Source organism: Microtus pennsylvanicus, chromosome 6, assembly GCF_037038515.1.
Source record: "Microtus pennsylvanicus isolate mMicPen1 chromosome 6, mMicPen1.hap1, whole genome shotgun sequence".
Taxonomy (NCBI): Eukaryota; Metazoa; Chordata; class Mammalia; order Rodentia; family Cricetidae; genus Microtus; species Microtus pennsylvanicus.
The window spans coordinates 49,997,276-50,018,369 of record NC_134584.1 but is presented as its reverse complement, the minus strand read 5'-3'; the positions used below and the strand labels follow the sequence as shown (position 1 = coordinate 50,018,369).

The 21,094-nt window shown below is 45.4% G+C and overlaps 1 protein-coding gene across 1 annotated transcript in view; it reads right to left on the bottom strand.

Moving 5' to 3' along the window:
- The window catches only part of Ocln (occludin), a 41,542-nt gene extending 21,282 nt beyond the window's left edge, over positions 1 to 20,260 (bottom strand). The window contains exons 1-4 of the mRNA XM_075976204.1: positions 19,834 to 20,260; positions 8,375 to 8,490; positions 5,355 to 6,021; positions 1,345 to 1,506 (exon numbers count right to left, since the gene is read on the bottom strand). Of these exons, the coding sequence (XP_075832319.1) occupies positions 1,345 to 1,506; positions 5,355 to 6,021; positions 8,375 to 8,424 (879 nt within the window). The 5' untranslated portion in view covers positions 8,425 to 8,490; positions 19,834 to 20,260. The remainder of the gene's footprint in view (positions 1 to 1,344; positions 1,507 to 5,354; positions 6,022 to 8,374; positions 8,491 to 19,833) is intronic.
- Between the last annotated feature and the right edge of the window lie 834 nt (positions 20,261 to 21,094).

Sequence of the window (21,094 nt, the reverse complement as noted above, 5' to 3'; positions counted from 1 at the left end):
AATGGGTAAATCCCTTGCCTTGGAATTGGGAGAATGTAAATTTAGATCTCCGGAACCCGGATAAAAGCCAAATGCAATAGGAAATCTATAATCAAAGCTCTTCTAAGGTAAGACGGAGGCAGTCAGGAAAATCCCAGGAAGGCAGCACAAACAGACGCTGCCCCAAAGAGGTGGAAGATGTCAGCCAGCACCTGGGTTGTCCTGTGACATCCACAAACAGTGCACAAGTGCATATGCCCGCACTCACAAGCAGGAACACACACACAATTCACTACACAAGAACTCACAAAGATCAAACAAAAGGAGCAAGCACAGAAACCTACCGATATAGCAGCAAACAACTGGACTAGCATGCAAGCCCAAGGCCCTGGGTTCGGTCTCCAGGACTGAAGAAAAAATATTGAAGAAAACGTAGGGAAAAAAAGTTTCTGTAGGTGCTCCTCACAGCAACCCAACATAAACAAAGTCTGTTTCCACACAGAGATTGGCCTGCCTCTACTTCCAGAGTTCTGGGATTAAAGGAGTTTGTCATCTTACACACACATACACACACACACACACACACACACACACACACACATACACACACATACACACACACACACACACACACACGCCAGCTTGCTTGCTCAGGTTTTTTGTTTGTTTGGTTTTTTTTTTTTCCAAGACAGGGTTTCTTTGTGTAGCCCTGGCTGTCCTGGAATTCTCTCTGTAACCAGGCTGATCTTGGACTCACAGAGATCCACCTGTCTTTGCCTCCAGAGTACTGGGATTAAAGGCGTGCGCCACCATTGCCCAGCTAAAGGCTGTTAAGATTTGCAATATATTACCATCCCTCCTAACAGAGAAACTCCTGTAATCTCTGTCTGTCATACTGAAGTATTTGATAGGTAAATGGGAGACAGAATGAGTCACTGTGGTTGAACATGCTGCTATCAAGTAAAAAGTTGATAAGGTTACCAACAGTGGCCATCCCATTCCCAAAATGCGTCTGCCATGCTTGACCCCAGCCGCTCCCAACCCTGGGGCAACAGTGTTTTCTCCAAAACAGTAAAGCAAAGAAATAAAGGGGTGGAGGGGAGTTGCTTGCACTTTGCAAAGGCCAAGAGGTCTCTGTGACTTTCTAGGGGGTATTCCTTCCTGAAAACAGAAATGAGTTCACCCTTTAAAGAAGCAATTTCCATTTACCAACCTTTTAAAAATTCTGAGAAAAAAACAAACAACTTATTAAATGTACAAACACAATAATTCTAAGCATAAAGTTTAACAAAGTACAAAAAGATTAGGGACAGACACTAGAAATTTAACAAAAGGTTAAAAGTGTTTTGTTCTGTTTACACTTACCCACTCTTCAACATTGGGGGGCTGTTCATCATAAATATGTTCCTTATCCCACAAAATATTGGACTTGTCATACCGGTCCATCTTTCTTCGGGTTTTCACAGCAAAGAAAATGATTAAAGCAAAAGCCACGAGTATCATGAAGCCCAGGACAATGGCTATAGCCTAAAAGGGAAGAAAGATATGGACATAATTAATTTTAATTGCTTTAATTGAAATCCACCTTCTAAGAACTAAAACCCTTACCAACAGGCCTGAGTACTTGTGATTTAACGGGTACAAAACTAAACTTCTACAGATTAGTTCTGTCATTAAAAACTAACCCACACCAACTGGACAAAGCTAGCAAAACACACGCCAAGTGTGCCTGGGTGCGCATAAACAGAAATGGACACACACCAAGTGACTCCGTGCTCAAACCCTGCTTCCAGGTAGACCCGTCAGCACCCACGCCTCAGTCGCTGTCAGATTTTTATAAAAAAGCGAAAATAGCTGGTACAGTAATGAAATCAATGGGTTTTTGTTTGTTTTTTGAGGCAGTGTCTCAAATAGCCCAGGCTAGCCTCAAACTCTCTATGTAGCCGAAGATGATCTTAACCTCTTGGTCTTCCTGCCTATTCTTCCCCAGTGCTAAGAATCAATGTCTTTCTTCTAAAGGGTTTGAAAATGCTAATTTCAGAATCATACCTATAACCCTCTTCATGACGCACGCTTGGCGACCTTTTTATACTCTATGTAAGTTGTGCCATCTGTCTTAACATAAATGATAACACTATGAATCTAACCAACTTATAAATTAGAGCAAATGGACGAATGAGTCCTTCGATCTAGCAAGTTCCTCGGTTTCAGTGCCTTGTGACAATGCCTCCTCTTGATGGCCCACCCAGTCTCTGGCAGACGTATAAGGTGGCACACTGGTCTGCGCACACTTGAAGACAAGACCAGTACTGGTTATCTACTCACGGCTAAGAGCAGGCTCTCCTACCCACTGTCTACCTCGCAGTGACATCCTTTTTCAAAGAATATAGGTTTCAAGTAGCCAGAGGATTACGAGGGACCGGAGTGTGGTGAGATAGGCAAACCGATTCTACCGATTCGCAGTCCTCACCACAGACAGGTCTGAACAGTAACAGCAAGCCCGCTGAAACCTACACCAGCAGGGAAAACACTCCGTCTTCTAAGTCAAGATAGGCAGACAGTGGAGAAAGTCAACCCAAGAGAGTGACTCATCCAGGAGGAAGAATGAGAACTCCTGAGTCAAGAGGAGGGAAAAGAGCAGTGGCATTCGTGGTTTGGAGTAATTGAGGTGACTCACAGCTGCCTACGGTAGGGTTTACGCCCCCGAAGCACATAAAATCACCTTGGCAAAAGTACCAACATTCTGAAAACTACCACAAGAAATGGATATATATTCTATGTTCGTTGATTAGAAGATTTACAATCTCACTGGACAATGATTGCATATGCCTTTAATTCCAGCACTCGGGAGGCAGAGGGATCTCTGTGAATTCAAGGCCAGCCTGATCTATAAAGTGAATTCCAGGACAACCAGGGCTACAGAGAAACCCTGTCTTGAAAAATGCATGTCCTCCCCCTCAAAAAAAAAAAAAAAAAAGAAAGAAAGAAAAGAAAAAGAAAAAAGAAGGCTTAAAATTGCAATAATTACAAAATTCCCCTAAATTGGGCTACAGATTTGGGGCAACACTTCAAAGTCCCAGCAGGTAGCTTGCAAAACCCAAAACTTATCCTACCATGCACAAGGGCTATCCTAAAGGATAATCCTAAAATGCCGATAGAAATGCAAGAAACACAGAATCTATACAATCTAGTCAAAATAATTTTAAACAAAGTTAGAGAATCCATACTTCATAACTTCAAAAACTTACTATAACAGTAAAGTAAAAAGACAGTGTGGTATGGGTGTAAGGACAGAAATATAGATTAATGGAATCAAATGAGACTCCAAAATGTTCACATCAATAACCAATTTTGTGTGTTTGTGTGTACACGCAAGTGTAAGCAAGAGTGTACTTTCTTGGGTGTGCAGGTGGGTATACTTGCCTATATACGTGTGTGTCTACGAGGAAAAGGTCAAAGGTCAACAACAGGTATCTTCCTCTATGACTGTTCATTTTAATTTTCAAGAAGCAGACTCTCTATAAACCCGGAGCTTGACAATTCACCTAGACTGGCTGGCCAGTGAACTCCTAGGAGTGCCGATTTCTGTATCGTCAGCACTAGGGTTACATGTGTGCACACCCACCATGTTTGGGGTTCTGGCATGGGTTCTGGGGATCCAAACTCAAGTCCTCATGATTGTGCAAGCATCTACCCACTGAGCCATCTGCAATTCCCAATGTTTCTAACTCAGGGCCTTGTGCAGAATAAGCAAATTTTCCACCAATGAGCTATGACCATCACCCACACAGTCAACTCATTTGGGACACTGCACAGAGAAAATTCAATGGACCAGAGGAGGTAGCTCATATGCCTGTAACTACAGCACTCAAAAGGCTGGAGCTACAGCAGGATCACAATTTACAGGCAACTGTGGGCTATACAGTAGGACCCTGGCTCCAAAGAGGGGGATATAATTAAAAAGAAAAAACAACTTTTATGGAGAATATTTACTTTCATAGGTAAGATACCATAAGCAAAAAACAACAAAAGAAAAATCATACAAGAGCCTATCAAAAGTAAAGTTTTGTGTAAAGAATATCATAAAAAAAACTTAAAAGGGGTGTGGGCAAAATAACAAATATTTATATAAATCATTCATAGGAGATTTATATACCTATTATAAAGACTAAAAACAGGCCAATTTTAAAAGTAAGCTTTTGATTATACAATGATGATAAATGTTTAATACATGTATGAAAATATGCTCAGTACCACTGGCTATCACAGAAAACAAATCAAAATACAAGCAGGGCATAGGAGCACACCCATAATTAGGGCTCAGGATGCTAAAGCAGGAATGCTGTGAGTTCAAGGATGACCTGAGATACATATCAAAACTCTACCTCAAAAAAAACACAACAAACCACACACACCCAAAAAGCCCAATGAGGTACCATTTTACACCCATTAACATGACTAGAATCAGACAGACTGACAACAGGCTTACGTGAGGCAGGGGACGGTTACGACCCACAAGCTTCTTGGAGAGACTGTAAAATGGCTTCTTTGGAAAACAGACAGTACCTCAAAGAGTTAGAGCCACACACAGCTCATCAATTCTCCCTGCGGCTATACTCACAACTCAAGAAATATTAGGAGTCACACAAAAACCTGTGCATCAAGGATCCTAATAACAGAAGTCACAGACAATGCAGAGGTAGCCTTAATGTTCATAAATAATGGGTAAATAAAACGTGATATATGTTCTTAAATCATTCATCAATAAAAAGAAATAAAGGACTTACCATGACAAAAACACAGATAAAAAAAATTAAATTAAATTTTAAAAAACCATCATGCTAAGTGAAAGATGCCAATCATAAGAGGCCAGATATTGTGAAAATTCTTAACAACAGAGAACAGGCCAAGCTGGACAGGCAGAGGGCTGCTGCTCAGAGTGGGTCAAAAAAATGGTGAGCAAACGCTAATGGACACAGACATTGCCTCGGGAGACAGTGAAAATGTTCCACAACTGTAGGGATGCTTGCCCAATTCTGTGACTGCGCCAACCACTGAGGTACTCTCTAAACAGACAGACGGTATGTTAACCATGCCTTAACAATGACATCCAGTCTCTCCCCGACATTACGGCATCATTAAAAGTAGGGCCTCAGACATTATTTTTAAATGTTCCCATACTCACTATTCTGAGCGTCTCTAATCTCATGAAGAGAAGGATGGGTTATGGGAAAGAACAAAAACTACTCATACTACCAGGAGGTGGTGGCGCACGCCTTTCATCCCAGCCAGCCTGGTCTATGGACCGAGTTCCAGGACAGTTAGGGCTGTTACACAGAGAAACCTGTCTTGAAAAACCAACAAGCAATTCATACCTCTTGGGGATCCACCACACAGTAGTGGTAGAGATACTGATCCACGTAGAGTCCAGTAGCTCCAGTATAGAACTGACTGCAGAGGGTGTAGATCTGTGAACCATACATAGATCCCGAGGCCTGGGCGGTTGGGTTGACTCCCATTATATACACGATGGTCGCAATAAACACCAGGATGCCCAGGATAACGCTGACTATGATCACAATCAAGTAAAACCTTCTTGTTCTGGACATTCCAGATCTTACAACACTGGTAACAAATATTACCAAGGAGGCAATGAAGCAAAAGGCTGCCATGGCCAACAGGAAACCTTTGGCTGCTCTTGGATCTGTATACCCTCCATAGCCATAACCATAGCCATAACCATAGCCATAGCCAGTTCCAAAGCCACCGAAGCTACTTCCTCCATAAGGGTAGCCACCAAAGATGCCATTTCCATAGCCTCTGTCCCAAGCGAGCGTGGAAGCCACACAGGCAAATATGGCGATGCACATGACAATGATGAGCATGGACAGGATCCGGATCACTCCTGGGGGCGACGTCCATTTGTAAAAGTGAAGAATTTCATCTTCTGGGTAAAAGGAGTATGCCGGCTGAGAGAGCATTGGTCGAACGTGCATTTCTCCGCCATAGGCGTCATTGCTTGGTGCATAATGATTGGGTTTGCTAAAGGGGAAATAAAAGATCTCAAATGAAAGACTGCTTGGAATAAAATTAGCCACATGGATGAAACTACTTCAAATGTCCCGCTGAAGACTAAAGGGGCACAGCTGACTCTGCAGGACAAATCTGAGATGGACTGAGTTTCCGGCTGATCCAGGCACCACTGGTCTTGGAAACGTACTGGACAATAACCACTCTACGACATTAAAGGGCAATGGCTCTCCAGATGTTGCTCCATATAACGATCATCTGGAAACATGCAAAATGTCAGGTAATGGGGCTGGTGATGTAATTCAGTGGTAGAGTAATGCCTGGTAAGGGCCATGTTTGTTCCACTCCCAGTACTGGGAGAGAGAGAAAAAAACCTCAGAGGCTGCACATCTTATCAGTGAAATCACAGCATGTGTGGGTGGGACCCACACAGCTTCAGAACAATGATATCAAGCTTTTTTTTTTTGTCTATGTGGCACAAGGTAATTGCATTTAAACACAACGCCCACACCAGCCTATTGGGTGTCCTGTGCAGTTCCTAGCAGTCCTGTTCTTCTCAGGACTTGGTCTCTGAAGGCAACTGCTGGAATTACCAGGCAGGCTTATGTTGGGCACTGTGCTTGGCAGTGGAAAGACCTAAGTTAGAAAAGGAGGAAAAACGAGATGTAGTATTATAGTCAGTCATATATTATTTGTGTTTTAAAAAATAAAGCTTGCCTGAAGATCAGTCCAAAGCAGCCACACTAGTCAGCCATACAGGCCAGGCAGTGGTTGCACACACCTTTAATCCAGCAGTCACACTAGTTAGCCATAGAGGCCAGGTGGTGGTGGTGCACGCCTTTAATCCCAGCACTAGAGAGGAATATAAGGTGGGATGAGACAGGAACTCACTCTCTTCAGTCTGAAGATTTCATAGAGGTAGGAGCTCTCTAGTGGTTCAGCTGCTTTGCTTTTCTGATCTTCAGGTTGAATCCCAATATCTGTCTCTGGGTTTTTTATTATTCATGCTATATAACAAGAGGTAGAACCCTGCATTCAATCCCCAGGACCATCAAGAAGAATGTGTGTGTGTGTGTGTGTGTGTGTGCACACGCGTGTGGTACATAAATTATTTATAATATGTATTATATATTTATTACTCAAGGAGTAAAATATTGAGCAAAATACTACATAATCTATAGTTAATTCCATCAAGAGTGGCAAAGTGCCAGGCAGTGGTGGCACACATCTTTAATCCCAGCACTCGGGAGGCAGAGACAGGTGGATCCCTGTGAGTTTGAGACCAGCCTGATCTACAGAGCGAGTTCCAGGACAGGCTCCAAAGCTACAGAGAGAAACCCTGTCTTGAAAAACAAAAAACAGTGGCAAAGTAAACCAATTCTACACTAAGAATCTCCGTTATAAAAATTACTCTGCACATTCCAATAATTTAATTATAAATTGACAACTTGTATCAGAACCACTGTCATTTGACCAAATTGAACCTAAGAACTTTGAGCCTTACATAATATCTTGGTGGGTGTTACTCTCTTTTTTTTTTTTTTTTTGAAGCAGTCTCTCTACATAGCCCCGGCTGTCCTCAAACTCACAGAGGTATCTACCTGAATCTGCCTCTGTCTTCCAGGCGCTAGGATCAAAGGCATAAGCTACTACACCTAGCCCTAGACAGTATCTTGAGGCAAATATTAAAAATAGACGGTATAGTTGCCTCCACAGGCAACTACAGACCATTTTGGAAGTTATGCAGAAGGAAATTCACTTTTCATTGTAAATCTATGGTACAATTCACATCATTAAGTGCAAACTGTTCAGATTGTTTGAGACAGTCTTACTCCATAGCCCTAACCAGCCTTGTGATCTACACAGAGACCCAGACTACCTCAAATGTATGGTAATCGTTCTGTCTCTGCCTCGGAAGCACCAGGATTGCGAGTGTGCACACCATCCTGGGCTTAGATTTTTTTGCTTGCTTGCTTGTTGTTTTGAAATGGGATCACACGTGGCCCCGGCTGGCTTCACTCTCATTATGTGGATGATTCTCCTGCCTCCACCTCCAAAATGCTAGAATTAAGGTGTATGCCACCATGCCTGGCTTATGCAGTACTACAGATCAAACCCAGCCACCACCTGAATCATTGCTAGGCAAACACTCTACCAACTGAGCCATGTCCCCGGCCTCAAAGTGTGTGATGGGGGGGGAGGGGGACAGGGGAGGAGGAATCAGTACTGGGGATGGGTTTGGGCCCAAATGCTGAGCTAGAGCCCTAATCCCCTGGCTTAATCTTTAAAAACAAAGACTTAATGGATGGAAGTTTCTTTTACATATAACAAGCCCCATTAGAAGAAAGAAAATTGAGTTACTTACAACTCATCAGGTCGGTAAGGCGGAGGACTTTCAAGAGGCCTCACAGACATGGCTGATCTCACTGGTCACCTGATCTTTATGATGAGCAAGACTTCAGGCTCCCAAGATAAGCAAACCTAAGCAACAAAAGTAGGCCGATGGAATTACTGCTGAGACCAGAGGAGTTTACACCACCAAGAAACGTACAGAATCCAGTCTCCAAGCACCCGCTCACCCCACGTTAATTCTCTGTTCCACTGCCACTTCCACGTGGCAGACCTTCAATTCCGCAGGCACAAAAAAATAGCATTTCTCCTGGCGCCAGTATTGCATTCTGCATGGCCTGGCACACAAGTATCTTTAAACTTAAAATTCTGAGCTACAATAATGACCACCTCACATCACTTTACAATATAGAAGGGAAAAAAATTAAACAGTCACTACTAAGAACAAAGGCATACAAAGAAAAAAGAAAAATGTAGGGTTAACATGAGATCTTGTCTCAAAAAGATAAAGGAAAAGGGAAGAGAGAAGGAAGGATTTATTTCACAAAATTATTATTATTATGGATCAGCAAGCTGGCACAGTGGGTAAGGGTGTCTGCCACGAAGTCTGACGACTAAATTCAAACCCTGGAATAACATACTACAAAGAGAGAACCAACATCCGCAGGTTGTTCTCTCACCTTCACACGTGTGCCGTGGCAAGCACACACACACACACACACCCTAAGTTTAAATTAAAAAAAAAAAGTAATGATTTACTTTTTTGTTGTTGTTGCTTTTGGTTTTTTGGTTTTTCTGTGTGGTCCAGACTGTCCAGAAACTCACTCTGCAGATCAGCCTGGCCTTGAACTCACAGAGGTCCACCTGCTTCTGGTTCCTGAGTGCTGGAACTAAAGGCATGTGCCACCAGGCCTGGCTCAATGATTTATTTTCTCTTATTTTTGTGCAGTGGAGTTTTACCTCTGTGAGGGTATTGGATCCCCTGGAACTGGAGTTATAGACAGTTGTGAGCTGCCATGTGGGTGCTGGAAATTGAACGAAGGTCCTGTGGAAGAGCAGCCAGTGCTCTTAACCACTGAGCCAGCTATCTCTCCAGCCCCTTAAATTTCTAAAACAAATAATATAATTTTGCTGGTGGTGCATGCCTTTAACCCAGCATTTGGGAGGCAGAGACAGGTGGATCTCTGTGAATTCGAGGCCAGCCTGGTCTACAGAAAGAGTTCCAAGACAGTTTCCAAAGCTATAAATAGAAACCCTGTCTCAAAAACAAAGTGATAATAATTTCAATGCCAGGTACAGTAGTATATATCAGAAACCCCAGCTACTCGGGAATCTGGGGCAAAAGGATCTCAAGTGGGAGACCAACCTAGCCAATACAGTAAGACCCTTAACAAAAATAAAACAAAACAAATAAACAAACAAAGCCAAAGACTGTCGCTCCTTAATGGAGGATTTGCTAGGACTATAGCTCCGTAGCGGAGAATTTGCCTAGAATGTCCAGGGTCCTAGATTTGATCCCCAACACTGAAAAGAAGGTAACTTCCTATTACCTTTAATGCTCACATACGATGAGCGTGCACATGACAGTGCAGCACCTGTTAGTGCTCCAGAATTACCTAAAGCACAACTTAAAAGTGTGCCCTTATTAAAAGTGATAATATCCAGGTGGTGGCATCACACACCTTTAACCCCATCACTGGGAAGCAGAGACTTTGGCTCTCTGCTAGTTCAAGGTCAGCGCAGTCTACAAGGAGCCCCTGACAGCCAGAACTGTTACAGAGACAAACCCTGTCTCAAAAAAAAAAAAAAAAAAAAAGGTGGTTGCAAGATATAGGCACAGATGGTGTAATTTCGAGCTATCCCATTCTCTTATCACCTTCTCTAAGTCTCCAAAAATATCATTTTTACAAAACAAGAAAATACATATTAAAGAGTCCTTCCAGAGGAGAAAAAGCAGAGCAGTTGTGTTCTAGAATTCCTTAAAGCAGAGTGTCTGCACACCTGAAAGGCGATTTCACTCAATCAACGCACATTTATTTACCAAGGTCCTAACTAACTACACAGCGGAGCCTGTGGAAGTACGAGACACACACAGAACAGGAACGTCTCCAGGCTGAACTATGTGACCAAGAGTGATGCCAGGCAGTGGTGGTACGTGCCTTTAAACCCAGCACTCGGGAGGCAGAGGCAGGCGAATCTCTGTGAGTTGGAGGCCAGCCTGGTCTACAAGAACTAGTTCCAGGACAGGCTCCAAAGCTAGAGAAACCCTGTCTCAAAAAAACAAAAAAAACAAAGGTGATGAAGACCATCAGCTGGGAAGAAGGATGCGCATCCAGGCTGGTGAGGTGTTGACATGGGGGTGGGGCTGCATAGAAACATTGTTAATCTGTTAAAATAAGATGATGCTGAGAGGACAAAGTGCATGGAGAGTCTCTTCCTCACTCATAAACGAGTTATGATCCTCAGCAATGGATGTATAAGGACGGGTAGGAAAGGGCATCCAGAAACAGCTGCCGCCACGCCCTGGAATTGTGAAGCTTGGGCTGAGGAGCTGGGAGAAGAAGGAGAAAAGCCACACTGGGTACCTACCCACGTGCCAGGCACTTAGCACAAAATTCCAATTCAGACTCAAAAGCACCCTGGTTACCCATTTTTACAAACACAGAAAGGATGAGAAAGACATGGGGAGCAATGTGCCCAATGCCATAAAGAAGTCAATGAGTCACTGACATGTCATCTGACCCACAGCCCCTACCCTTTCCACGCAGATTTTCAGTCCATTTCATTTGGAATATGCTAGTTTCCCTGGAGCGGACAAGTGGTGTTAATGTTCATGAAGCAGTGAATCTAGGCACGATCTGCCATGGCACCCAAGAGATCTTGGTGAGACTCAAAAGCTGAAGTTTATCCTAGAAAATCCAGTGCCAGAAAAGCCAAGAAAGGGCCTATGAGATGGCTCAACAGGTAAAGGGATTGTCACCGGCGATGAGGACCTGAGTTCAGTCCCCAGGACCTGCATGGTGGAAGGAGAGAAACAACACCTGCATACTGTCCTCTGCCCACACGTGTGTGCAGAAGATGAAGGTAGGAAGGAGCGAGCAAACAAATGAACTTCAGTTTTACAGTTTTCTTTTTTGTTTTTTGTTTTTGTTTGGGGGGGGCTGTTTTTGTTTTTGCTTTTTTGAGACAGGGTTTCTCTGTAGCTTTGGTGCCTGTCCTAGAACTAGCTCTGGTAGACTAGGCTGGCCTCAAACTCACAGAGATCTACCCGCCTCTGCCTCCCGAGTGCTGGGATTAAAGGCGTGCATCAGCACCACCCAACTCAGTTTCCAGCACTTCCTGTCCCTCGGGTAGGGTATGTGGAAGCAACACTAAGTTCTTTCCGAGCAACACTAGTAATTGATTACAAGGAAGAGAACTTTAGATCCACTAGGTAAACTCCATGTAAACAGTTCTTTGCATGTTGTTCACTGATTAAAACAGCACCTGGCACACAGTAGATGTGCAAATATTTGCTCAACATTTACATGGATCAGATTGGACCATGGGTACTTCTGTCCCATGTGCTTTCAGGCTGAAGGGGACGAGAAAATATCAGAACTTGACAGAGTATTGCCTTCAAATAACAGTCAAGAAGGGTCTATGACCTGAGTATATTGAAGCAAAATTTGTTTTTCATTTTCAAGTAAAGTCTGTACAACTGTCCATTGCTCCATCAGGAGGAGTAAGTCAATTTAAACTTTTAAATGTGTCGTGTAAGCTACATAGATAGTAACTCTCTTCCACGCCACTCAATAGTCAGTTCCAAATCTCAGAATAAAACTCTCTGAACATCAGACAAAATCTCCAAGATGAAAATCCAGGTAATACCAACATGGCAGCAGCACAGGAAAGACGACTTCTTCACTTTATTTTTTTAAAGAAGAATAGTTTGCGGGTAAACAAGAGGCAAGAGTCCAGGAAGTAACTAGAGTGCCTCCGCCAGTCATTTGTTTCTTTAAAACCACTCTGCCAATGCACAACAAACATCTAAATCCTGTGTGTGCAGCCCTGTAACTAGCCCACGGTCCACTTCTTCATCTCATGCTGAAATACATATATGAGCAATTCAAGCCCATTTGGACTTCCTAAATGATGTTTGGAAAAAAAAACATTAAGGAAAACTTCAAACATTAATAAATGTAAGACTGATGCTGATAGTGACAAATACTGACCTCAGAGGAAACTTAGTGATTCCTCTTCTAAGAGATCTTCTAAGTGATCTAAGTGACCTACAACTCAGTCACTCAAGACTACTCCCAAAGCCAGTCATGGTGGCTAGCCTATGAAATCTCAGCATTTGGGAGGCTGAGGCATGAGTTCAAGGTCTGTCTGGGCTATAAGTTGAGTACAACTTGGCTTTAGCATGAGATTCTGTCTCAAAAGACAATACAAGAACCAGGCAGTGGTGGAGCACACCTTTAGTCCCAGCACTTGGGAGGCAGAGAGGCAGGCGGATCTCTGTGAGTTCGAGGCCAGCCTGGTCTACAGAGCTAGTTCCAGGACAGTTAAGGCTGTTACACAGAAAAACCCTGTCTCAAAACATACACATACACACACACAAAGGCAATACAGGGGCTAGAGAGATGGCTCAGCAATTTAAAGTGCTTACTGCTCTAGCAGAACTGGGTTTGGTTTCCACATCAGGCAGCAAGTGCCAGTAACTCTAGTTCCAGGGACCCAACACTCCCTGGCTTCTTCAGATACCAGCATACGTGTGGTGCCCATAAACATATCCTGGCACACACACCTACACGTTAATACATCTTTTCTTTCTTAAAATTCAACAGATGAGCCAGGAATGGTTGGTGACATGCACCTTTAGTCTCAGCACAGGAGGCAGAGGCAGGAGGATATCTATGAGTTTAAGGCTAGCCTGGTCTACAGAGCAAGCTTCAGGGCAGCTAAGGTTACATAGTAAGACCCTGTCTTAAAAAAAAAAAAAAAAGAGGAGGAGGAGATTGACAACGACTACCCCGAATTCCAGGCTCTATATCAATTATTAAAAACTAAATTAACCTAGTCTCAAAACTCCTCCAAAAAAAAGCTAAATTAATTCCAATTCAAGTTTTAGTTGTCAGAAGTTCAAACAAGATCCCTTTCTAAGTGTTATTTCCTAGAGGTTGGAGTTTGGCTGTCATGTTTCCTCCAACAGGGAGGATTTCTAAACTGAAACAATTTGAGAAAGCGGATTGTAGACAGCTCTTGCTACACCTTGGTTTCTCCTCTGAAGAAAGTTACCAGGCAAGAGCACAGAGAAAGAATCCAGGGAATCTGGAGTACAAACTTGTAGGATTGGGCAGAGACCCAGGGAGCTAAATAACAACATCTAATTAGCACAAAGAATGGAGCATTTATGTTCACCTGGAGTGAGGTCTCCAGTGGTAACCGCAGACAAGGTTATCCAGATTTGCAGCTGACCAAACACTGGAAAGAATAACTAAGAACCCAAGGGCTAGGAATCCATCGAGAATGAGCAAGGTCTCTCTGCAAGATCAAAATGAGTTTGAAGACACGAACTAGTTCCATCAGCCTCATTCATTAGCTCATCAGCTCCTGACCTTGACTGGGGTAAATAAAGCAGAAATAAGAAGCAGATGCATTCATACTCCTTGGTTCCCTGAAAGGTGAGTAAGGTAAGCGCTCAGGCACTCAGGTGTTTGGGGACATAAATAAGTCACTTAGATGTGAACACTCGGGGCTGCAGCTGTAGCTCAGTGAGATCACTCACAAGGTCCCAAGTTCAATACCCAGCACCAAAAAAATACAGCAAACCTGCTGCTAAAGCCCAGAGATTTTGCCACTGCCTGCTTCCCTGAAAACTGACAGCCCGAGGGTGGTAGAGGAGACGGAAAAATAAAAAACTTAATTCACAAAAATCTATATGAGAATACAGAAGAAAGGGGATCCGACTTGGTCTCTGTTCAATCTTAGAGGCACATACCCCACCCCAGCAAAAAGAACATTTCCTTCGCTAATTTCCTTTGCTAAATTTTAGCAAAGGCTGTCCAAATCTTAGAGAGCACTCAGAAACAGTGTTAGTGTCTAGGAATGCTGTAAGGGAACCAACAGGAGCTGGGGCTGGAGCTCGGTGGCCTTGGATTCCAGCCCTAACCCCGAAAATGAAAAGAAACAAAACCTGAATCTGTACATCAGGTTCCACCCTGGGTACAGATCCAGGACAGCGACTATAACAGTTCAGGATCTTAAAACAAAACAAAACAAACAAACACGTCTTAAGAAAATAGCTGGAAAACAGGAAACGCTTGTCCTGTAGAACTTGACCTGGAGAATGAGATGATTTTAATGTCCTTTTAGACTACTCTAAAAGACCTGCAACATTTTAAGAGCTGTCTTTGTAGTCCTAGAAATGGTTTGAAACAAAAACAAAACACCCAAAACCGCAGGATCGGATTTCATCTCAATGTTGGGAAGTTTCCCCTAGTGGGAAGTGGCCCTGACTCCACCCCCTCCAGGAATAACAAATAACTATTTCAGTTCCTGCCCAAAGGCAGGAGATACTTAGTATTACTTTAGGGATGCCACTTCAAGGTCCCTAAATCAGTGACAAACACAACCAGCAGCTAAAGAGCAAGGAACAGTTAGTTTCTGCCGCACAGAGGGGAAAAGGGAGTGGAAAGGCCTCTAGGGCTTGGCCTAAGGGCCCCACTGGTTTCTTTCATCACCAGAGCAAGACCAGCAGGGCTAGAAGACCAGTTAGCTAATGGAGGACAGACAAATCCTTACAGAACATGTTACACAGAAAACCAGCATTCCCAGCTAATGCTTTTATGTGTGTGTATGTACGCATATGTGTGCACGTACTGTTTTTTAAGCTAAGTGTGGTGGTGTATGATTTTAATCACAGCACTTGGGAGGCAGAGGCAGGTGGATCTCTGTGAGCTGGTGATCAGTCTGGTCTGCAGAGGGAGTTCAGGACAGCCAGAGCTACTAGCAGAGAGATTTTGTCCCAAAAACAGACCACAACAACAAAATCTAAAGTAATATATTAAGAATCTCTCTCTAACGTTAAAAAAAATTACTTGTTGCTCCTTTTGTTTGTTTTTGTTTTTGAGACAGGGTTTCTCTGTAGCTCGAGTCTGTGCTGGAACCCTGGAACTCTTTTTTTTTTTTTTTTTGGTTTTTTCAAGACAGGGTTTCTCTGTGGTTTTGGAGCCTGTCCTGGAACTAGCTCTTGTAGACCAGGCTGGTCTCGAACTCAGAGAGATCCACCTGCCTCTGCCTATCCAAGTACTGGGATTAAAGGTGTGCGCCACCACTGACCAGCTTAAAAAATCACTTGTTGCTCTTACAGAAGATCAGGGTTCGATTCCCAGAACCCACATAGCGATACACAACCATCTGCAACCCTGCTTTCAGGCAAACATGTGCATACACATATATGCATGTAGACAAAAACAGTCATACATATAAAGAAAAAAAAGAACTTAAAAAAATCTCTATATATAATTAAGGACTCCAATTAGGATCTTCCCCCTGCTAAGGCTTGAACCTAGGGACATTATACATTCTAATCAAGCAGTCTAACATTGAATTAGATCTTCAACTCCAAAGAATATTTTTTAAAATATTTATTTATTTATTATGTATACAATATTCTGTCTGTGTATATGCCTGCAGGCCAGAAGAGGCCACCAGATCCCATTATAGATGGTTGTGAGCCACCATGTGGTTGCTGGGAATTGAACTCAGGACCTTTGGAAGAGCAGGCAATGCTCTTAACCTCTGAGCCATCTCTCCAGCCCCCCAAGGAATTTTTTTTTTTTTTTTTTTTTGGATTTTCGAGACAGGGTTTCTCTGTGGCTTTGGAGCCTGTCCTGGAACTAGCTCTGTAGACCAGGCTGGTCTCGAACTCACAGAGATCCGCCTGCCTCTGCCTCCCAAGTGCTGGGATTAAAGGCGTGCGCCACCACCGCCCGGCCCAAAGAATATTTTTTTTTAAATTTATTTATTTATTATGTATACAACATTCTGCCTCCATGTATGCCTGCAGGCCAGAAGAGGGCACCAGACCTCATTATAGATGGTTGTGAGCCACCATGTGGTTGCTGGGAATTGAACTCAGGACCTCTGGAAGAGCAGGCAATGCTCTTAACCACTGAGCCATCTCTCCAGCCCCCCAAAGAATATTTTTAAGTCTTTTTTAATTACATTAATTTACACTCATGTCTCATGGCATGCGAGGTCAGACAACTTTTGGCAGTCTATTCCCTCCATGGACCCAACTGAAGTCATAGGCTTGCTGGCAAGTGCCTTTACCCACTGAGCCCAAAGAGGATTTGTAAAGATTTATTTTTATTATTTTTAGTTATGTGTATGTATCTGTGTTTAGGCATGTGTATTTGAGTGCCCGTGCCCACAGAGGCCAGCAGCTAGATCCCCCAGGAGCTGGAGACAATTGTGAGCCATCTCACGTGGTTCCTAGGAAGTGAACTTGGGTCCTCTGGAAGAGTAGAATAACCACTGAGCGAGCCATCTCTCCAGCCCCAAAACTTATTTTTTTTCTTTCTTTTTTTTTTTTTTTTTTTTTTTTTTTGGTTTTTCGAGACAGGGTTTCTCTGTGGCTTTGGAGCCTGTCCTGAAACTAGCTCTGTAGACCAGGCTGGTCTTGAACTCACAGAGATCCGCCTGCCTCTGCCTCCCAAGTGCTGGGATTAAATTTTTTTTTCTTTTTGAGATACGATCTCGTTATGTAGCACTGGCTGTCCTAGAACTCACAAGAGCTCCACCTGCCTCTGTCTCCCAAGTTCTGTGACACTATGTTCCACCCCCTGAGAGGATCTTGATGTTGCCAGTCAAGTTCCCTAGTTCAGCTCACAGCTCAAAGGTAGCTTTAGGGATGCTCTCCAGACCACTCAGTAATTTTCCTCCATCCCTGACCTCAGGCCTGACCTCTCCTCCCCATCATCTTCCCTAGTCGCTTTGCTGGTCCTGAGCACAAAGGGATGGCCCATCAATATTTGGATAATAAAGCCGATGCTCCATTTTAGTGAGCTGGAATTTCAGCCCGGCAGTGAATCTCTTGAACTACGCGAACTACGTGAACAGTAAATATATCAAATCGAGGTCAGGTGAAAGTCCGTGCTTACACTCTGAGATGGGGGTGGGGGACAAACACACAACAGTATAGGCTCAACTTGTGAGCTTGTTAGAAAGGAAGAATGAAAGGCCCCATCCCAAACTACAAGTCACAAGTATTTCAGAGAAAAAAAAAAAAAAACAACCCTAGGTGCTACATACAAAAGCCAAGAAGACTATAACTAACACAAGCTTGCTTGAGAGTTGGGACATAGCTGAGCTATACTGCTAGCAGAGCCCTAAACTGTATTCCCCAAAGTGCAAACTTATTCTCAATATCCAGTGACACACCAAAATCTCCAGGTGTACAAACAGGCTGAATTGAAAGGTGCCTCCTCGGCTCGCTATAGTAGACATTTTCTCTGGAATTCTCTAGGGTTAACTAGTCCTTATGGCTTGGCTTAAGTTTTCTGTATTCTGTAAATTTTTGAGGCATTTTGTTTTGTTTTGGTTTGGGGTTTTCTGTTGCTGCTTGTTTGTTTTCGTGCTGAGATTCCAACCCTGAGCCGGGCGATGGTGGCGCACGCCTTTAATCCCAGCACTCGGGAGGCAGAGGCAGGCGGATCTCTGTGAGTTCGAGACCACCCTGGTCTACAGAGCTAGTTCCAGGACAGGCTCCAAAGCCACAGAGAAACCCTATCTCGAAAAACCAAAAAAAAAAAAAAAAAAAAAAAAAAAAAAACCCAACCCTGGAACAATGTCCCACCCCAAACTCTTACAAGAAAGGTCTAGAAGGATCTGCTTTAACAAAGAACCTTATACAGAGAGGTGCTTCCTGGAAGTCGCCATAAGGTAGAGTGTCCCCCCTCTCCCCCCCAGCCCAAAGTTAGCTCGCTGATCTGGCCATCCCATCACCTAACAAAGGAAGCACTAACAAGTAGATAAATCCAAAGAAGAAAAGAGAAAAACACCACCAGTGGAAATTTAAGGAACTACTGTTACACACAGGGACGTGTAGCTCAACAGCCCACCAGCAACAGAAGGCTTCACCAGAAAGCACCGCACTGGGAACCATTTCTCTTTTCCCGGGATCTCCATAACACACCTGTTGTGCCAGAGAGCCACACACTACTAACCTGCCTGGAAAACTGCCTCCTTCCCGCCCCAGGTAATTCCCCTGGTGGCACTTTGCCCGGTGAGCCCGGGGCAGACCGAAGGATACTGCCACTCCTGCTGGGGTTCAGTCGCTCCACCTAGGACGAAAGGGGCTCAGAGCTGTTACGGCGCCAAGACGCAGAGGCCATTTTGGTCCCCACCCACTTGTCCCTGCATACTTCCTCCAACGCTGGCCACTCGCCGCTGTACTCGCGGGGCCGGGTTTGCCCGGGATATCTGCAAAGTGGATAGCCTAGGCAAGCTGCGGGAACCCCGCGACCGTGCGTGCGCCCCACGGCGGCTCTACGCTCGCGAGCAGCCGGACCAGGGCAGCGCGGCCGAGCAGGATCTGCCCCGGGGCAGATCCGCAGCTCGCGGTCACGGATGAGAATGTCCTGTGTGAGCAGCTTCCCTCGAAATCCAGCATCACTCGAAAAGAACTCCGACAGCTCAAATCAATAAGGGCGCACGCACCGCCCCCTGTTTCAAACAGCCAAGTAATACACGCCGAGACTCTGGGGACACTGCAGAAGACCCCTGGCCTCCCCTTTCCCTAGGATGAATTACCCAAAGGGGCAGAAACCAGGAGGGCCACGGGGATCTAGGTCGTCCTGCATCACCTCTCTCCAGCCCTAACTAGGGACCCCGAGAAGCCCACAGTTCTCTATCGCCCTAGCTGAGCGTGGGTTCGGCCCACGAGGCGCCCGCCTCTGTAATTGCAGAAAGTTGCCCAGGTATTTGTGGTGAAGAGGGTGTCGCTCGCAGCTTCGAGAGACAGTGGCAGAGAGACAGAAAGGAGAGAGAGAGAGAAAGAGAGAGAGAGAGAGAGACAGAGACAGAGAGAGACAGAGAGAGAGAGAGAGACAGAGAGACCCTAACTCCTCCCTCGCTATGTCCAAGAACCCGCGCTTCTCCGGTTCCCGGGAACCCCAAGTCCAGGGCGAAACTGCCACCGAAACTAACTCCGCGCGCCCTCCCCGCGCCTCCCAGACGCCGCGCTGTCGCCCTTGGGGAGGGGACCCCCGGTGCCGCACCTGCCTCGCACCCAGTCGCCAAGGCCCAGGCCACCTGGGCGGCGGAAACCCCGAGTGCTCACCTGGCGGGTGCACCTGCCGCCGCCCGCAGTGACAGCCAAAGGCTCGCACTGAGCCCGGAGCTCGGTCCTTCCCCCACTCCCCCGCCCCCGGGCATGCGCACCAATTTCAGGCCAAGCCTGCCCGGGCTGCGCGCTCCGGGACCCACCTGCTGCGCCCCGGGCCGACTGCTCGGCCGCGTGCTGGCCAGATCTCCTTGAACTCCACCGCTCCTCCGTCGCCTGAGGAAGGAGGGAGCGGGAGGTGGGCACGAGCGACAAGGTGTGGCGTGGCGGGCCTCCTCCCTCTGTGACCCATTCACCTGAAACTCCGATGGGAGAGGGAGGGAGCGGCGGAGGAGGCGGGAGGACGGAGTCGGGCTCACCCTCCCCAGCAAGCGGAGTTAAAGGAACAGCGACGCTTTGGCTGGAGGGGACTGGGGTTCAGGGAGGGGAGGGGCTCAGGATGGTGGTGGCAAAGGGTGGATGATCCCGGACCACCTTGGGGGTGCTCGGAGGTCTGTTTGCTTTAGGGACCCTGCGGAGTGCTGGTTCCGGGAGAGGGCTGCCGGGAGCTGTTTGGGTCGTGAAAGAGAGGGTCCCTGGGTGCCTGGATCGCTGATAAGGAAGGAGAGAGAGAGAGAGAGAGAGAGAGAGAGAGAGAGAGAGAGAGAGAGAGAGAGAGAGAGAGAGAGAGAGAGAGAGAGAGAGAGAGAGAGAGAGAGAGAGAGAGAGAGAGAGACTTCTCACTTCACTATCCTGTTTCCAGGGTTTAATTTAATGTTTGTTGGAAAGCAGTATCCTATTGCTTCTTCCAACGAAAGATTGGGAACATTTTCAGAAGGGCTAATTTCTAGCCCCTTCGGAATCAGTGGATTCGGGAAAAGACCGTCCTCTGAACTGGTTCAAATGGAGGGGACTACTGTAGGTGGGCCGGTTCTGCACGCAGAGTCACCAGGTCAAAGGGCCCCCTGCCCACGCGCGCACTGAGTGTAGTTACCATGTGATCGAGTCTACAGGACCAGAGTTTATCCCAGGTGCTTGAACTGGCTTTTTGGAGCCCATTCCCTTATGGGGGTGGGGGAGGGATGGGAGAATGCCTTACTCAACCTTGACGCAAAGGGTTGGGACTTGGTCAGGTCTCAACTCTGTGCCGCCAGCTTTGTTGATTCCCGGTGGGAGGCCTTACCCTCTCTGTGGAGAGGTTGGAGGGAGGGCGGGAGGAGCGGGAGGAGGGAAGGGAGGGGTAACTGTGGTCCGCGTGTGAAATGAATAAAAGGTAAATAAAAAAAAAATAAAGAACACGAAAGGGGCAAAAGGGATTTTTAAACCCTCGCAGTATTCTTTTTTGGCTCCAAAACAAAACCTTTCTGACTGCTAGGAGCATTTTTTTTTTACTCATACACGCTGCCGGTAAACGATGGCAGAGTT